Source organism: Zeus faber (assembly GCF_960531495.2).
Source record: "Zeus faber genome assembly, chromosome: 5".
NCBI classification, from domain to species: Eukaryota; Metazoa; Chordata; class Actinopteri; order Zeiformes; family Zeidae; genus Zeus; species Zeus faber.
The window spans coordinates 36,536,290-36,556,535 of NC_137192.1; the positions used below are offsets into that span (position 1 = coordinate 36,536,290).

General features: G+C 47.4%; 1 protein-coding gene across 2 annotated transcripts in view; it reads left to right on the forward strand.

The window, feature by feature from the left end:
• Window positions 1–19,470, forward strand: part of ip6k1 (inositol hexakisphosphate kinase 1) — a 34,025-nt gene extending 14,555 nt beyond the window's left edge. The window contains exons 2-9 of one of the 2 annotated variants that reach the window (XM_080000656.1): window positions 7,516–7,722; window positions 13,053–13,177; window positions 13,604–13,730; window positions 13,891–14,167; window positions 14,279–14,460; window positions 15,634–15,809; window positions 15,983–16,216; window positions 16,470–19,470. In XM_080000656.1, the coding sequence (XP_079856782.1) occupies window positions 13,073–13,177; window positions 13,604–13,730; window positions 13,891–14,167; window positions 14,279–14,460; window positions 15,634–15,809; window positions 15,983–16,216; window positions 16,470–16,949 (1,581 nt within the window). In that variant the 5' untranslated portion in view covers window positions 7,516–7,722; window positions 13,053–13,072 and the 3' untranslated portion in view covers window positions 16,950–19,470. The remainder of the gene's footprint in view (window positions 1–7,515; window positions 7,723–13,052; window positions 13,178–13,603; window positions 13,731–13,890; window positions 14,168–14,278; window positions 14,461–15,633; window positions 15,810–15,982; window positions 16,217–16,469) is intronic. The other variant, XM_080000657.1, reaches the window with a different exon arrangement.
• The last annotated feature ends 776 nt before the right edge of the window (window positions 19,471–20,246 follow it).

Genomic DNA, 20,246 nt, shown 5'->3' on the forward strand with positions numbered 1-20,246 from the left:
GGTTCTAATATGTTTTATTCAACCTGTTTGATGTGGAATTAATGAGAGAAGTCTGTTCTTTGCAGTTCAGATGCTAATCACTGATTAGCATGTGGTTGTTTCGGGATAGAATTATAATAAATAGTATTAATAGTATTAAACAGGCTTTATCTGATTCTGGCAGAAAACAGCTGTGACCGTTGTTCAACATATCACATGAAATTCGACATATTTAACTAAATGTATTAATATATTTGAATGTACACACTTGAATGTATAATAAACACACGTCTAAGGTGCTTTGGCTCCTCCGCCACAATTAGACATTACTTGGGCGGGGCCACCCGGGTGTATTAACCTCCTCCAAAGTATATTTAACAACCCATTTTAGCATTTTTATTCAAAGTTTTTTGTCGGTTTGAGGGAATGAGGCCATCCGTGATGGATTTTAGCAGAAGCTGACATGGTTCTCTGCAGCAGTCCAGACAGGGAGTGATGCTGCGTTCATTGGAACTCGGGAAATTGTAAGTGATGCTGCCTTCAGGGGAACTCGGTGTCGGTATCGACCCAGAATTTCACAATTGGTGCCTACCTACTAAGAAATCGTTTGGTTGTGATCCTTTCACACCGAATGGTTCAATGTGAACGTGTCATTACATCGCTAATTAAAACCTATGCTAGCTGAAAGCATCCACTTCCTGTTCCCATGAGGACGGAACAGTCGCCGTTTCACGATCTGATTTTACTGTTTTTCATCTTTCAGCGTCATTAATTACTTCTTACGTCAGGAGGACACTTTTAGAAGCAGATGCCACGTTGGCAACCACGCATCAGCTGTTGGTTGCCACGGCGAACTAGATGGTTGCAAAATTTTAATTGGCACAATCAATTTTAATTAATTAATAATTAAATAGATCAATGGATAAATCAGTAAATCGATAGATTGATCTATTTAGTTCTAAACAGAAGTACAACTCATTGACAACAAGGCAAACCACTGCAAAAGATGGTTGCCAATGGCCCAAATGGGGTTGCCTGGGCCAACTGGGCAACCATTGTTGTCATGCCCTGATTTGGGCTCCTTAAAGTTGTCCAGTTTGTCCTGACAGGTTTTGTTAGACGTTTGCTGCAGTTATTGTACAGATAATTTGTATTCAAATAAAATAAATATATAGTAAATAAATAGTCCTCTCGGGCGCAGGAAGATTGGCGTTCCACTCCTGGGCTGCTCACAAGCCGTGCGCCCCTCTCTCTCTGTAAGACAGACAAAACATTTATAAAACTCCCTGCCCTAATTTGGACCAATCAGCCCAGTGTGGGCGCTGATTGGGCCAATTCGAGGCAGCTTGGTGGCCGCGGGAAATAGGAACCGTACTGTCCTCAGCCGGTGCTTGTCCACGCCCCTTTGTCCGCCACATACCCCCACTGCCCACCTTACGCCGGGGAGACGTCCGGCCGACAGCCGACCCCCCCCCCCCCCCCATCGACCCGGGGCATTGGGTAGGCGTCGAACTTAGACAACACGTTCACCCTTCGGTTGTTCACGCAGAACCGGACTGACCCATCAGGCTTACTCACCAGCACGATGGGACAAGACTAGTCTCTCGTGGACTCCTCTATTACGCCCATGCCCAGCATGGCATCTAATTCCGCCTGCACAATCTTGCGTTTACGGCCCACGGTTTACAGCACACCTTCACCCCTGGGGTTGTCTCCACATGGTGGTGTATGAGGGACATGAGGGTTGGCAGGGAGGAGAAAACATCAGAGAAGCAACGTTGGCCGCCCTCTGGAACGGAGAGAGATGGTCACTTAACAGGGCTGCGGTACGATCGGCCGCGAACCTCCTGCCCAAACTCATCCCGCTCAATGACCGCTGTAACCAGAGCCACGGACGCCCCCTCCCTCCATTCTTTAAAGGTGATAAATCTGTGTCGCCCCTGTCAGACCATTCGACCTCATAATCGACCTGGCTAACCTGTCATGTGACCACAAAAGGCCTTTGCCATTGGCAAGCACTTTAGAGCTGGATGTACAGAGCAACACTAATACCTTGTCTCCCGGTGCAAATTTCTGAGTCGAGCCCCCCAGTCGTATAAGAGGTGCTGACGTTCCTGAGCTTGGAGCAAATTCTCCCGCGATAACGGCCGAAACAGCGGGTGTAACTTTGCTCTCAGATCCATAACATACTGTGTTTCATTCTTACTGGTGCTAGGACCTTCCTCTCAGTTTTGTTTAATTAGGTCTAGCACCCCCCGGGTCTCCTGCCAAAGAGGAGTTTAAAGGGAGAAAATCCCGTGGAGACCTGGGGAACCTCCCGCACCGCAAACAACAGGGTGTCCAACCACTTGTCCCAGTTACGGCTATCGTCGTGAACGAACTTTCGAATCATGTTTTTCAGCGTTTTATTAAACCGCTCCACCAGGCCGTCAGTCTGGGGATGTTAAACACTGGTCTGAATTGAGCGGACGCCAAGCGTACGTGACATAATGGTAGTGCCCTGGTCGGTCAGGATTTCCTTTGGAATCCCGACTCCGGACATGACCTGAAACAGTGCCTGCGCCACCCTTTTGGCCGTAATCCTGCGCAGGCGCACTGCTTCTGGGTACCGGGTTGCATAATCCACTAGGACTAACACTAAACGATACCCATGGGCACTGCGGTCAAATGGCCCGATGAGCTCTGTACCGAATCTTTCGAACGTGGCCTCAACTAGGGGGAGGGGCCTCAACGGCGCTCTTGGCGTGGCCGGAGGGTTGACTAACTGCCACTCAGGACACGCAGCGGTGTCATTGCCAAATTACATTACGTTCTATGCACGTAAACCCCACCGCGCGCACCCCCGATGAAATTGTATATCATTTGGAATTTTGCACGATCGCCCATCGTTCAATCATGACCTTAAATTTGACCTTAAAAAAAAGTCAAATCGAATCATGGATTTTTTGAATCATGATACCCCTAGAAGTATACAATATGTACTATGCACTATGTGTTATGCAGTATGACCTACACAATATCTATGCAATATGTATTATGCACAATGTAGCATGCAGTATGAAGTATACATTATGTAGTATGTACTCTGTAGTATGCAGTATTCAAGTGTAGTATTTACTATGCACTATGCAGTATGAAGTCTACATATGAATTATGCTTTATGTAGTGTGTACTATGCACTATGTAGGATGCACTTAGCAGTATGAAGTATACAATATGTAGTATGTGCTATGCACTATGTAGTATGAAGTATACAATATGAACTATGTAGTGTGCACTACGCAATATGCAGGATTCTTCATAGGACTAGTTGTTAAAATCCCTAAATGTCAGCACAACAATTGAGAGGGTTGAGAATGTCATCTTGGGAGGGGTGAGTTTTTGCACAGATCACGTGGTGCCACCAATGCGACACATCTTCAAATGTGTGCCCCGGCTTCATTGGGTGTTTCGGCCATTTACCACAAGACAGCCTCTGCCGAGGTTGGCCCACCACAGGTTGATCAGGCGTGAGTGTGTGTCACACGGTGGCACCAACATGATTATTTGGCAGCCCATGTTGCGTCCCTCCGTTACAGCCACAGCCAGTGACTGCTCCGCTCGGCTGCAGTGGCAAGTTCTTTGATCGCCTTCCTTTGGGCCTGCCCTCTGATCCCTACCTCCTTCAAGAGCCTTGTGGTGAACTTGGCTACAACACCTCTGCAGCCCAACTCCACTGGCCCCATCTTCACGTTCCAGCCCCGCCCCTCTGCTGCTAAGTTGGCATACCGCAGCCTCTTCCAGTCGAATGCCTCATTGATGGCCTCCTCCCATGGGACAGTCAGCTCAACGATAAAGACTCGCCGGCAGGACTTGGACCAGAGGAGAGGATCTGGGCGCAGGTTGGTAACTGCAATTTCGGGTGGGAAAGTGAGCCTCTGGCTGAGGTCTACCCGCATTTCCCAATCCCGGGCTGCGTTCAGTGGGCCAGAGTCTGGGAGTGATGGCTTGGTCCGCCGTTTCTCCCCTTCCCGCATGAAGGTTGTTCTCTGTGGGAAGGTAGTCTGGGCATTTAGAGGCATGGCGTTGGTGGTTACCCTCTTGTTCTCGATTTCGGCAGCCAAGCATTTCAGCACTTGGTTGTGGCGCCAGGTGTATCTTCCTTGCGTTAAGCTGGTCTTGCAACCCACCAAGATGTGTTTGAGGGTTGCTGGGGCTGCACACTGGAGACAGGCTGGGTCCTCTCCATACCAGAGATGTAGGTTGGTTGGGGAGGGCAGGACATCATAAGTGGCCCTGACGATGAAACTTAGCCTATTCGACTCCATGCCCCACAACTCGCTCCATGTAATTTTCCTCCTCTCCACGCCATCCCACTTCATCCGGCGGCCTTGCTGGGCTTGAGAGACTGCCTTGGCACACCTGGCTGCTTCCTCCTGGTGGCGCACCTCCTCCACAACCATGTGCCGCCGTTCGGTTGGAGTAGCCTTTTGCCATGTGGGTGTTGTTGTTGCCAAGCCAAGGCCCCCTCTGCCATGTTGGACATGCCCCACTACATCCCGGTGCCTGAGGGCCGTCTTTGCCACCGCAACTGCTGCCGATGGCTTCCATTTCCTCCCAGTTGTTAGGGTTGGAGCAGCACCTCTGACAAATGAATCCCGGGATTCTGTGAGAGTCATCTCCAGCCTTGATTTGGCACATTTGTACTCCTCCACCAGGCTTGAGATTAGCAGGGAGAGGGTTCCGCTGCCATACAGGCCAATGCTGGTAAGGCATCTCAGCAGTCCAAGCCACTTCCTCACTTGTGCATTTACTAGCCTTTCTAGCCGATTGGCATGGGATAGAGTGACCTCATAGATGGAAATTGGCCACATGAGACGGGGCAGCAGCCCAAACTGAAAGCACCACAGCTTCAGCTTCCCGGGGAGAGCAGTGTTGTTGATCTGCTTGAGGCCACTGATTGTATCCTACCAGAGTTGTTCCACCTGCCTCGAGTCTTTGAGTTCTGCGCAATACCAGCGGCCAAGGCTTTTGATAGGCTTCTCCAGAACTGTTGGTATTGGCTCGTTGTCGACATGGAACCTCTCATTGGCAAGCTGGCCTTTGACAATGGAGATACTGCGGGATTTGCCAATTTGATGTTTCCCTGGAGTTTATCCAGCAGGCGTTTGGTGCATGCGTTTGTTGTTATTGTTGTTAAGTCGTCCATGTACGCCCTGATTGGAGGAAGATGCAGCCCGCTCTTCAACCTTTCCCCTCCAACCACCCATCGGGATGCTCGAATAATAAGCTCCATTGCCATGGTAAACGCCAGTGGAGAGATGGTGCAGCCCGCCATTATGCCTATCTCAAGGTGCTGCCAGGCAGTTGTAATGGCCTGTGCTGTAACACAGAACTGGAGGTCTTGGAAGTAGGCTTTGACCAGCCTTGTGATACCCTCTGAGACTTGGAAGAAGTTGAACGCAGTCCACAAAATCTCATGAGGCCCTGACCCAAAGGCATTGGCAAGATCTAAGAAAACCACATGCAGGTCTTTCTTCTCCTTCTTGGCTGCCTGTACCTGGTGCCAGATGACATTTGTGTGTTCCAGCCATCCTGAGAATCCACTTATCCCTGCCTTCTGCACTGAGGTGTCGACAAAGTTGTTCTTCTGCAAGAATACTGAGAGCCTCTGGGCCACAACCCTGAAAAATATCTTTCCTTCCACATTCAGGAGGCTGATCTGGCGGAACTGATTGATGGTTGAGGAATTCTTCTCTTTGGGAATCAGGATCCCTCCTGCTTATTGCCATGCCTTTGGTATAATTCCTTTTTCCCAGGCCACTTTCATGAGCTTCCAGAGGTACTTCAAGACGCCCGGCGTGTTCTTATAGAGCCTATATGGAACGCCATTGGGCCCAGGGGCTGAGGCTGTTCTTGCCCGCTTTACTGTGCTCTCAACTTCGCTCTAAGTAGGGGGCCTTGTTTCCAGCTGGTGCTCAGGTGGTTGAATTGGTGGCATGTCATCCGGAATGCTGGCTGGCACATGCCTCTGGTTGTCGGAGTAGGTCTTCCTCAGGTGCTACTCTAGTTCCCTTATGGGTACTTTGAGGGTCCCAGTTTTCTCCTTGACAAAGATGTCTTTGACAAACTTGTAGGGATCTCTGTAGAAGGCAGTCCTCGTTTGCTCTTTCTTCTTATGTTGCTTTCTCAAGCATTCTGCTCTTTGCAGTGTTGCAAGACGCTGCTTGATGTCGCCCTGTAGTGCATCGAGTCCTTTCCTTCCCACTGCTGTGGCCTTCCTCCATTGTTTCCTCAGGTTCCTTCTTTCACAAGTTGCTCGATCTCTTGTTGTCTCCTGGACTTGAGATTTGCTGATGGACTGTGTCTGTGTCTGAAGGTTCGTAGTTTTCACCCCAAATCTCTCTGCTCCATAGCTGTAAATGATCTCTCCGATCTTGTCCAGCTTTCTTTCCACGCAGCCTTTCAGACCTTCTAGAATATGGACAAGGTCTGTGTCTGTGGTTTCCCACTCCTTTTTCTGGCAGGATTTGGGCCACAAGACTAGAGGCTTCCGTCCATTCATCTTCCTCTCTACTGCTGTCTGTGGCTGGGTGGGCTCTGGACTCGTGTCCGTTGGTGGATCTGTGCTTGGTTGAGCTTCGTCTGGGGTTCTGATACCCTGTGGACTGTGGTGAATATCCTGCCGCTGGCCTTCACTCGACTGATTTGCCCTACCTCTGAGGAAGTACTGGTCACTCTCTAAGGCACTTTTTCCTGCCCTGGTGGATCTTGAGACCCTTCTCTGATGTTACCTTTTTCCAGCCACAGATGCAGCTTTGTAGCTTGTGTCCCGCCAGTGCTTTTACTCCGTCAACTACCATGAACATTTGATTCGTTGTCGTTTCCGTTCCAGGGTCTGTTACCGTGTGGTCCGCCGACGAGTCATCTTCCGCCCCCGATCGCGCAGACTCAAGGGGTGTTTTTAGTTTTGAACCCTTCGTGGCCATTGATGGGTGGATCCAAGACACTGTGTAGTGAAAGGCTCCTGCTAACATGGGTAGCTAACCCATGCCAGCCCCGTTGGGGTCTGTTCCCTCCTGCCAGCAGTCTCTTCAGGCCGTCACCAGGTCTTTCCGGGTTGTCAGTTACCCTTTCGCAGCGGTCACTGGTTTTGACACCAGATATCAGGATTCTTCATAGGACTAGTTGTTAAAATCCCTAAATTTCAGCACAACAATTGAGAGGGTTGGGAATGTCAACTTGAGTCTGAAGTGTACGATATGCCCTATGCAATATGCAGTAAACAATGTGTACGATGTAGTATGCAATATGCAATATGAAGTATACAATATGTAGTATGTAGTATACACTATGCAATATGAAGTATATAATATGTTGTATGTAGTATGCACTATGTAGTGTCTAGTATGAGAGTTTTGGGGAGGAGTTGGTGCGGTAAACTGATGTCATCTTAAAGCTGATTGGTGCAAAATGTTTAATATTCAAGACAAAACAAATTCACCAAAAGTCGTCTTATTGATCTGTTTAAACATACATCACTTCCTGTCTCTGCAGGAAGTAGCCATCGTAGCCACGCGCACACCGTGTCCCGACTGGTCCCTGCTCTGCTGTCGTGTGGATCGTAGCGCTCTGATTGGAGGAGGGGCGCGGTCTCCGTCGGGCTGGCTCCGCCTCCCCCCGGGGCCAGTGTGCGCTCCCAGCATCCTCTGGTGCCCTGCGCCCCCCCCTCCCCCCCACTGAGAGCCTGGTCTCCTGCGCAGGGTGAGCACAGGCAGAGCACACGCAGAGACATACTGTACATAAACATATCAGCAGCATCTTTTATTATTCTTTTATTTTTTATTGGGTTGTCTTGCCTGTCTTCCTGCTTCTGGGTGTTGTGTACTCCATTTATGCACCTTGCATATCATTGTTTTAATAGGTTTTCCTGCTATAATTTTTGGTGTGAAACACTTTTAGCTGCATTTCTAGTGTGACAGATGTAAAAATGCATAGTAAAATATATATATATATATATATATATATACACACACACACACACACACACACTACTCACAAAAAGTTAGGGATATTGGGCTTTCGGGTGAAATTTCAGGATGAGGCTAAAATGCACTATAACCTTTACAGGTGAACTTCATTTGACCTTCTCTAAACTTTTGAATGCACATGTCCAACTGTTCAATGTCTCAGTACTTTTTGAAAAACTTGCTGTTCTCTAACAAGGAGCTGAACGGAAAAATTCACAACAGGTGTTTGATCCATGAATCCACCAATAAATGTCCTGGTTCAATTAGAGTTGGTATTGAAACAGTCCTCTTCATCATGCTGTTCACATGTTGACATCATGAGACCAAGACCACACCTACAACTGATCAACAGCACCTCGCCTGGCGAGGCTTCAAACAGGATGTCAGAGGGAAGTGGCCACTGCGCTTAGAGTGTCACAGAGTGTCATCAGCAGCTTGCAACAGAGATACAGAGACTGGAAGAGTCACAGAAAGGCATAGAAGTGGACGTGCTTTGGCCACATCCCACACCGATGAGTGCTTCATTGTGAACAGTGCCCTGCGCAACCACATGATGATGCCACTCAACTCCAGGCACATTTAAGGGAGGTGAGAGGCACCAAGTGTCACGTCAGACCATTCAAAACCGTTGACATCAGCGTGGTCTGCGTGCTAGACCACCTGCAAGGGCACCTGACCACACCACCAGGCACAGGCATCATGGTCTTGCAGGGGCCAGGGAGCGTTGACGCTGGACGAGGGACCAGGGGCCTCAGTGCTGTTCTCTGATGAAAGTGGATTCACGTGGAGCAGAAATGATGGAGACGTCAAGGAGAGCGCTACGCATCAGCCACTGTCACCAGACCAGCCTTTGGTGGTGGTGGTGGTGTTACAGTGTGGGCAGGTGTGTCTGGTCAATACAGAACTGCCCTACACTTTGTGAATGGTACAGTGACAAGCCCATACTACCTGAATGACATCATTCATCCAGCCATTGTGCCCCTGCATGAACAACACAGGCCTCATTTCATCTTCATGGACGACAACGCTCCAGCTCATGGAGGAGGCATCATTAGGAAACGGCTGCTGGAGACTGGGGCACCTTAAATGGAGTGGCCTGCACTTTCTCCAGACCTGAATCCCATATAAAACCTATGGGATGAGCTGAGTGGCCGTGTAGAGGCTCCTAACTCTGTACCCCACAACCTCAATGACCTGAGGGCCCCCTTCAAGAAGAGTGGGGGGCCAGGCCTCAGCAGACAATAAGTCAACTTGTGAACAGCTTGAGACGTCCTTGTCAAGCTGTAACTGATGCTCAAGGCCACATGACAAGTTATTGAGACGTTGACATTTGTTGTTGTGGTAAACCCACCACTGTTGTTGGCTTTTGTTTCAATACATAGTTTGAGATGAGGAAATCACCATTGGATCTTACATTTACATTTACATTTAGTCATTTATCAGACGCTTTTATCCAAAGCGACTTACAAGGGAGAATAGCATTCAAGCTACATTGCGACAGAGATTAGTGTAACAACAACATTGGTGTAACAATAAATACTGCAAGGTGGTGCTAAGTAATTGTAGGTTAGGACAGGAGGTACTCACTGAAGAGCTGGGTCTTCAAGTGCTTCTTAAAGACAGAGAGGGAGGTCCCCGCTCTGGTCATTTTTGGCAGCTCGTTCCACCAACGTGGAACTACAAATGAGAATAGCCTGGATTGCCGTGGCTGTATGGCCGGTAGAGCCAGGCGGCGCTCATTTGACGAGCTCAGCATCCGGGGGGGCAACATGTGCTCTTACAAGAGCATTTAAGTAGGCGGGAGCATTCCCAGCAATCACTCTGTAGGCCAGCATCAGAGACTTGAACTTGATGCGGGCGGCTACGGGTAACCAAGCGGCTACAGGTAACCAGTGGAGCTCGATGAGCAGCGGAGTGACATGTGCCCTCTTTGGCTGGTTGAACACCAGTCGCGCCGCCGCATTCTGTATCATCTGTAGTGGCTTCACCGCACAGGCCTCAAGCCTGTTAAGAGGGCGTTGCAGTAGTCGAGACGGGACATCACCAAGGTTTGTAGCAGCAGTTGAGTGGCATATTGGGTCAGGTACGGCCTGACTTTTCGGATGTTGAGTAGTGCGAAGCGGCAGGACCGGGAGACGGCGGCAACATGGTCCGAGAATGTAGTTGGTCATCAATAATGACACCAAGATTCCTTGCAGCCTTGGTAGGAACAAGAGATAGAGAGTCGATTTTAATATCAATGTTGTGATAAATACCTTGTTTGGCCGGGAAGACCAGCAGTTCCGTTTTCGCCAGATTAAGTTGAAGATGATAATCCTTCATCCATGTGGATATGTCAGCGAGACAATCCAAGATCCGCGTCGAGACAGTAGGGTCGTCGGGCAGGAAGGACAGATAGAGTTGAGTATCATCCGCATAGCAGTGATATGAAAAGCCATGTGAGCGGATGATCGGGCCCAGTGAGGTGGTGTATATGGCAAAGAGGAGGGGTCCCAGCACCGAGCCTTGGGGCACCCCTGTGGTGAGGTGGTGAGGCACAGACAGCTGGCCTCGCCATGTCACACTGAACGAGCGCCCAGTAAGGTAAGATTCGAACCAGGAAAGTGCACTGCCCGTTATGCCCATACTTGAGAGTATGGACAGGAGTATGCTGTGGTTGACAGTGTCAAAAGCAGCTGATAAGTCTAGCAGAATGAGAACCGAGGATTTGGCAGCAGCTCTAGCAGTTTTCAAGGCCTCTGTCACAGACAACAGGGCTGTTTCGGTGGAGTGACCACTTTTGAAGCCAGATTGAAGTGTATCAAGAAGGTTGTTTCTTGACAGGTACTCTGTAACCTGTCTAGAGACCGCCCTCTCTCAGGTTTTGGAAAGGAATGGGAGGAGAGAGACCGGCCGATAGTTTTCTACTTGATTGGGATCGAGTGAGGGTTTTTTGAGCAGTGGTGCGACCCGAGCCGCTTTGAAAGCGGAAGGGAAAGTGCCGGAAGTTAGGGAAGAATTAATCACATGTGTGATTGCCGGGGTGATAGTCGGGGATATGGCTTGAAGGAGGTTAGATGGGATTGGATCTAGCGGACAGGTAGTAGGACGGCTACATGTTAGTAGTTTAGATACCTCACTTTCAGCGAGGGGGGTGAAACCAGGGAACGATGAGCCTAGGGCTGGAGAAGACAGGTTGTGAGTAAGTTGTTTATTGAATTGGCTGCTGATGGCTGCCACTTTGTTAGTCAAAAAGGAGGCAAGGCAGTCAGCAGTGAGGTTAGTAGCTGGGGGAGGTGGTGGAGGGTAAAGCAGACTTGAAGGTGGTGAATAACTTACGTGTGTCTGTGGCACCGTTGATCCTATCGTTGAAGAAGGCCTTCTTGGCAGCAGTGATGCTGGAGGAGAAGGAGGACAGCAGTGTCTGGTAGCTAGCAAGATCCTCAATTGTTTTGGATTTGTGCCATTTCCTCTCGGCTGCTCTGAGGTCAGTGCGCGTTGTCCGGAGGGTGTCAGTCAGCCAAGGGTGCGACTGGGTTGATGGAGCAGGTCTGGTGGATTGTGGACACAGGCTCCAGACATGAGCTCAAGGTGGAGCAGAGGGAGTCAGTGGCATCATTAACCTGCAGAGAGGAGAAAGTGCCGTGAGGTGGAAGAGAAGAGGAGAGCACAGAGGAGAAGTGGGTGGGAGACAGGTTGCGGAGATTAGTAAGTAACCATGGGTTACTTCTACTTAAATGCTCTACTTTCATCATATCATATCACTGGAGCGTCAACTTTTTACATTTTCCATAAATTTCACCCGAAAGACAAATATCCCAAACTTTTTGTAAGAAGTGTATATATGTGTGAGTGTATATATAATTATTACATTACATTGCATTACATTGCATTGATCAGACGCTTTTATCCAAAGCGATTTACAATTATTCAAACACTGACGGACGCAGCCATCAGGAGAAATTAGGGGTTAAGTGTCTTGCTCAAGGACACTACAGCATGCTAGCAGGAGGAGCCTGGGATCCAACCAGCAACCTTTAGATGACTAGATGACCAGCTCTACCTTCTGAGTGTATATATAATATGTATGTATATATGTGTGAGTGTATATATAATATGTATGTATATATATGTGTGAGTGTATATATATATAATATGTATGTATATATATGTGTGAGTGTATATATAATATGTACGTATACATGTGTGAGTGTATATATAATATGTATGTATATACATGTGAGTGTATATATAATATGTACGTATACATGTGTGAGTGTATATATAATATGTATGTATATATGTGTGAGTGTAGATATAATATGTATGTATATATATATATATATGTGTGAGTGTAGATATAATATGTATGTATATATATATATATGTGTGAGTATATATTTAATATGTATGTATATATATATATATGTGTGAGTGTATAAATAATATGTATGTATATATATGTGTGTGTATATATAATATGTATGTATGTGTGAGTGTATATATAATATGTATGTATATACATGTGTGAGTGTATATATATAATATGTATGTATACATGAGTGTGTATATATAATATGTATGTATATATATATTTGTGAGTATATATGTAATATGTATGTATATACATGTGTGAGTGTGTATATATAATATGTATGTATACATGTGTGAGTGTGTATATATAATATGTATGTATACATGTGTGAGTGTGTATATATAATATGTATGTATATACATGTGTGAGTGTATATATAATATGTATGTATACATGTGTGAGTGTATATATAATATGTATGTATATACATGTGTGAGTGTATATATAATATGTACGTATATATGTGTGAGTGTATATATAATATGTATGTATATACATGTGTGAGTGTATATATAATATGTACGTATACATGTGTGAGTGTATATATAATATGTATGTATATACATGTGTGAGTGTATATATAATATGTACGTATACATGTGTGAGTGTATATATAATATGTATGTATATACATGTGTGAGTGTATATATAATTTGTACGTATACATGTGTGAGTGTATATATAATATGTATGTATATATGTGTGTGTAGGAGCGGTGCGTGCAGGAGCCATGTGCCTTCCTCAGTCCAACACCATGGAGTCCAAGCTACAGGGGGGGGGGTCCTCACTGGCCCCTGCAGCCAGGGGCGTCCCACTGGAGCCCTTCGTCCACCAGGTGGTTACCATGGTTACTGTATAGAACCCCTTCATCGCCATTACCATGGTTACTGTATGGAACCCCTTATCACCATTACCATGGTTACTGTATGGAACCCCTTCATCACCATTACCATGGTTACCGCATGAAACCCCGCATCACCGTTGCCATGGTTACCGTATGGAACCCCTTACCACCGTTACCATGGTTACTGTATGAAACCCCTCGTCACCATTACCATGGTTACTGTATGAAACCCCTCGTCGCCGTTACCATGCTTACTGTATGAAACCTCTCATTACATGGTTACTGCATGAAACCCCTCATCACCGTTACCATGGTTACTGTCGAAGACCTGTATCACAGTCTGGGAGGCTGTTACCATGGTTACTGTCACCTTTAATCCACGATCCGTTTATTGTGTGTGTGTGTGTGTGTGTGTAGGTGGGCGGGCACAGCAGCATGATGCGCTATGACGACCACACGGTTTGTAAACCTCTGATCAGCAGAGAGCAGAGGTTCTACGAGTCGCTGCCGCCCGACATGAAGGAGTTCACACCCGAATACAAAGGTAGCAAGCCCCACTAACCCGGGTTAGATCTAGATACCGGGTTAGATACAGTGACCCGGGTTAGATACAGTGACCCGGGTTAGATCTGGTGACCCGGGTTAGATCTGGTGACCCGGGTTAGATCTAGTGACCCGGCGGTTGACCCCCTGTGTGTGTCCAGGCGTGGTGCTGGTCTGCTTTGAGGGCGACTCTGACGGCTACATCAACCTGGTGGCGTACCCCTACGTGGAGAGCTGCCTGGAGGGGGCGGAGCTAGAGGAGCGCGAGCCCCCCGAGAGGGAGCAGCCTCGCAGGAAGCACTCCAGGAGGAGCCTGCACCGCTCCTCGTCCTCCTCGGAGCACAGGGAGGAGCGGCCCGACAGGAGGGAGGAGCGGCCCGACAGGAGGGAGGAGCGGCCCGACAGAAGGGAGGCGCATGAGAGCGACTCCACAGAGAGGTTAGCGCTAGCTGTTAGCATCAGGACGCGATGCTGCGGCGCCCCCAGTGCTTATTCTGATGTTCTTTTAACAACATAAAGACATGGAAGGAGTTTCTCTTCCCCCTCCAGCCTGGCGGAGCTAAAGAGTCCCAGGCTGGACCTCTTGGTGCACTCGGAGGTTCCTTTCCAGATGTTGGATGGTAACAGCTTGGTGGGATCGGAGCAGATCAGCTACAACCCCTGGAGCCTGCGCTGCCACAAGCAGCAGCTGAGCCGCATGAGGTCCGAGTCCAAGGAGCGGCGCCTCTACAGTATCCACACAGTACACGGCTACTACCCAGAAGCTCTAGAACCTGGTGTCACTGCTAGCCCCCTGCTTATACACACTGCTTAGAGAATATAACAATATACTGAAAAGGATCTTTAGCTAGTGTGACTAGTTTATAAACAGTATGGCTAGTTTTATAACTGGTATGACTAGTTTATAACTAGTATCATGATTATTACTCACTACTTACTGAATACAATAATACACTGAGAAAGATTTATAACTGGTATGACTAGTTAATAACTAGTATGACTAGTTTATAACTGCTAACTTGATTATTACATACTACTTAGAGAATAAAACGAGAAGCTGAGAAGGATTTATAACTAGTATGACTAGTTTATAACTAGTATCCTGATAATGACACACCACTTAGGGAATAAAACAAGAAGCTGAGAAGGATTTATAACTAGTATGACTAGTTTTTAACAAGTATGACTAGTTTATAACTAGTGTGACTAGTTTATAACTAGTATCCTGATAATGACACACCACTTAGGGAATAAAACAAGAAGCTGAGAAGGATTTATAACTAGTATGACTAGTTTTTAACAAGTATGACTAGTTTATAACTAGTGTGACTAGTTTATAACCAGTATCCTGATTATTAGACACTACTTACTGAATAAATAATGCACTGAGAAGGATTAATGACTAGTATGACTAGTTTATAACTAGTCATACTATAACTTATAACTAGTCATCCCCATACGGGGATGGTAGCTCAGGAGGTAGAGCTGGTGGTGTAGTCATCTAAAGGTTGCTGGTTGGATCCCAGGCTCCTCCTGCTAGCATGCTGTAGTGTCCTTGAGCAAGACACTTAACCCCTCATTGCTCCTGATGGCTGCGTCCGTCAGTGTTTGAACAATTGTAAGTGGCTTTGGATAAAAGTGTCTGATCAATGACTTAATGTAATGTAATGTAACTAGTATGGCTAGTTTATAACTAGTATGACTAGTTTTATAACTAGTACGACTAGTTTATACATATATATATATATATATATATATATATATATATATATATATATATATATATATATATATATATCTAGTATGACCTCAACAGTGTTGTTGCTGATGTCCGGAGCTCTCTGACTGAGAGCTCTGGCTGCTCTACTGCCTGTACTGGGCTGCTTCCTCAGCCGGCTCCTCAGAGTTCCTGCTGCTGGAGAACGTGGTCCACCACTTCTCTTACCCCTGCATCCTGGACCTGAAGATGGGAACCAGGCAGCATGGCGACGACGCCTCCGAGGAGAAGGCCGCCAGGCAGATGAAGAAGTGCCAGCAGAGCACGTCGGCCACGCTGGGGGTCCGGGTCTGTGGCATGCAGGTAATTCTGCTCATAGTATTACTAGCACTACTAATACTTCTGTGCAGCGGATAGTATTTTGTATCTGCTGATACTCGAAGTTTAAGACGTGGCGTGAACACAGTTTCCTACAATACAAACGAGTGTGAGGAGTGTATTTCTGCTGTAGAGCTGAGAGTGTACTGCGTGTACAGGTGTACCAGATGGACACGGGACACTACCTCTGCAGGAACAAGTACTACGGCCGCAGCCTGTCCATCGACGGCTTCCGCCAGGCGCTGCGGCAGTACATGCACAACGGCCACGCCCTGCGACGGGACCTGTTCGCACCCATCCTCAGCAAGCTGCGCAGCCTGAAGGGGGTGCTAGAGAGCCAGGCATCCTACCGCTTCTACTCCTCCTCGCTTCTCATCATCTACGAGGGCAAGGTGAGGAAGACGAGGACGGGTATGCATGTGTATACATGTTATCATTAGGAGGTGCAAATATGGCTCTAGCTTCCATTGTTATGCTGATGACACCCCCATCACACGTTCTGTGAGAACCAGCTGACCTGTGTTATGATGCTACTTCTGTAGAAAAGCTTAAATCCACACTTAGCTCAGCTCTCACCTAGCCGAGGCCAGACACTGAAACACTAGAACTGGATCAGGTTGATGTGTTGTGTTGACCTTCCTGCAGGACCCAGACCACCCAGCAGCGGCCCTCGCCCAGCAGGACCGGATACCCCAGGCCTCCTTGGACCGGACTCCTCAGGCCCCACCAGACAAGAATTCCCAGGCCCCCCCAGAGAGGGGTCTCCAGGACTCCCCGGTGCTGCACTGCGGTCCCCGGTCCAAGCCTCCCACAGAGCCAGGGGTTGAGCAGCGTGGAGTAGAACCAGACCCCGGCCCAGCTCAGGGAGGGGCGGTTCTAACTGGATTGACGCCCTCCCTTCCTCACCCACCAGCCCCCAGCAAACAGTCTGCCCCTCCTCACGCAGCCCCACCATGCGCGGGGGCCCCCCTGGTGGACGTTCGCATGATCGACTTCGCCCACTCCACCTTCAAGGGTTTCCGTGGTGACACAGCGGTGCACGACGGGCCGGACCGAGGTTACGTGTTTGGCCTGGAGAGCCTGGTCCACATCCTGGAGGACCTGCAGGAGGACACCCTGCTGTAGTGCACGCACACACAGCCTATCGTCCCAGTTACTTACTTCCAGTTTACTTCCTGTTGTCGTCCGTCCACCAACGAGAGTCTGTACATATGGAACCTTATCCTCTTTATCGTCACCATGGTAACGCGGACAACACTCACAACAAGGAATGCGGGGCCAAGATGGCCGACGGCGGGAACTGTAATGTCCCGCCTGTCCGTCCGTGGCGCACACACAGTCACTCTGACCCCTCTGCGTTCTCCTTGCGGCCACGGACCACAGGTTGAGAAGCATCTCCAGGACACACAAATAGACCAACAGGGAGGACGGTCTACTTCCTGTGCCCCCACAGACAGGAAGTGAGATTCTGATTGGCTTAGGGGAAAGTAGGTAACTGTAGGTTATGGGATGGAGGAACCGTCCGGATGCGTCTCCCCTCCAGTTCAGGCACAATATCCCACAATGCATCACTACTGGACGTCCACGCCCTTGTATGGTTGCCAGGGAACAGCAGTGCTGCTCTGCTGCCACCTGGTGGACAGTAAGAAAAGTTAATAAAGTTCTGTCAGTTGTCCCCAACGTAGAAAAACATTTTTCCAAACAAAGTGTTGATAATATTTAATCCATATCCAACGGTGTCTGAGAACCCATTTTTACTTTTCAGGGATGCAAACAACTTGCTTTTCGGCGAACATCACTTTTTTCACATCAATTTGGGCGACTGAATCGTCTAGATCCTAAGAGGGTTTTTTTTGGGGGGGGGGCGGCAGCAACCCGTTTACATTTTTTTTATTTACATTTTTGAATCCGTCCCAGAGAACGACGCCATCTGCCGTCGATGAACTGGTGGAGTCCTTCTCTGTTGTTGGGTTAGAAGACATGGACACGGCTCTCTGCAGTGCTCCAAGCAGGAAGCGATTGCTGCGTTTGTGGAAACTCGAAAAACTGTAATTTCTGTCAGGAGACCCCCCCCCTCCCCCCCACCGGTGACCACCACTGGTGTACTTCAGACCTGGGGGAGCCACTGGGGGAGCCACTGGGGGAGCCACTGGGGGAGCCACTGGGGGAGTACGGCCACCTGGGGCAGCTCTCTAGTTTGTCGCCGTACATGTGTTTGCAACATGTACGGTGACAAAAGAGAGAGCTGCCCTGCCAGCCCCCTGTGTTTTTTAACCCCACCTAACACCTGATACGGACACATTGAGCATGTAGTAGTACTGTAGTACAGTGGTAGTGCTGTAGTACATCCTGTCACTGACAAGCTGTCAGACCTCAGACTGGAGGTTACACTGCCCCCTGTGGACAGGTTGAGTATAGCATCCAACCAGGCAGTTCAATGCCACAGTACAAACAGTGTACCACAGGTTCTGCCATAGTACTAACACAGTACCACCATAGTGTTACAGTACTAACACAGTACCATAATGCAACAGTACTTACACAGTACCCACAGTACTACACAGTACCACAGTACTACATAGTGCTACAGCACTAACACAGTACCACAGTACTACATAGTGCTACAGTACTAACACAGTACACACTGTCTACCCTGCTGTTTAATGTGTTTTACCATCAGCCCATGCTGCACCTTTGATTAAAGGTGAATCTGTCTCATTAGCAAGGATACTTGCTCCCTACCTAGGAAGTTTCCTCGCTCCCTAGGTATTGTCAACCCTACCTAGGAAGTATCCTCTCTCCCTACCTAGTAAGTACCCAGGAAGTATTGTGGCCCCCTACTTAGGAAGTACGCTTAAACATGAGCATCCAAAATGACGTTCTACGTTCATGCGCACGTTCATACACTGTGTGTGTGTGTGTGTGTGTGTGTGTGTGTGTGTGTGTGTGTCAGACATGCTACACACATGACATACTGCATCATATCATCACATCCACTTCCTCCAAGCGTGTTGTCATGATGACCCTCACAGTGCATTGTCGGATATGCTCGCCAGCATAGTGTGTTGTGTTTGCATACTACAGTATTTGGTCCCGGTACTTTTCCACCTCCCCCTTCACTTCCTGTTTGGGTTCCACATTGTTGCCCCCCAGTGGCGACAGGCGGTAGCTCGTCTTCAGTGCTGTTTGAGTTGAAGTAGTGAAACCTCATCAGCTGTGTCCCGTGTGCCACTCGTTTCATAACTAGATATTATATGAAATGGATCTTTAATGTTGTGATGGATGTCCACACACACACACACACACACACACACACACATCAGATTATGTACAGTCTGAAGGGGGCGTGAAACCAGTGGAAGTTCCCAGTGAGTAGACGGACCTGGTGGTAGTGACCAGTACGTAGTCTGCTCCCAGCCGCGGCGCGTTCCTCCTACGAAGGGTCCCGTTGGTTGCGACACACCGCCACGTGATTGGTCACCTCCGTGGTGATGTCAGAGCAACCTCTTATATATAAAGTATTATAGAATTATCACCCCAAAGTATCTGTTTCTTGTTTATTTTTGTTGCATGGATGGATATTTTTTTAAATATTATAACATGACATCTTTATGACAACTTTGAATGTGAGCTATAAAACATTTATTTAAAAAAAAAAAAGAAAATGTGCTGAGTGTCTTCTTTTGGGATTTATAGGGGTTCAAGGAAGTTTCCGTAATTAAGTATATTCCATTTCTCGGATTTTACTCCCCTGCATTTCAAAGACAAATAAATCGATACTGCTACTTATGGAAGCCAGTATATGAAATAATGTCAAATTATGTTTTCATTGGAATTTTCAAGCTGTTGGCAAATTGCATTTTACTTTTAGTTGTGGCCTGCATCACTGGAAAACGGGGTTGCACTGTTTATATTGCATTTTGTTTTGCAAATTTGAATGAGCATTTGGATACCCTCCACTGTACTGCAGCATCAAACAGCATTTTCATTTTGATGTGCTGCTGGAAATTGAATACTAACTTAATTGTAGCATTTTGATTTAAGTTTTACTCATGTAGAAAATGATGCTTTTGTGGAATCACTTTTCATTTTTAGTATAATCCTCTACAGGCTTCCATAACTACTCTGTTACTTACTTCAGATGGATCAGTATTCGTTTTTATATCAATATTATTTATATTGTTTCATAAGTTGTGATCATGTTCTGTAATAGGAACAGTAGTACGTTGTGTTGATGCAGAATTTTTGGTAATAACTGTGATATTAATGGGTTGTATGTACACATTGATATCTAGTTATAATTTATGTAATTAGTGATAAAAGCGTACACTAATATGTAATCGCTTTTTTCTGTTTGATCAATCTGCTTCTGGGCTACCGTACCTGTCACTAGCGCCACGTAGTTGTTCTCTGATTGGTCAG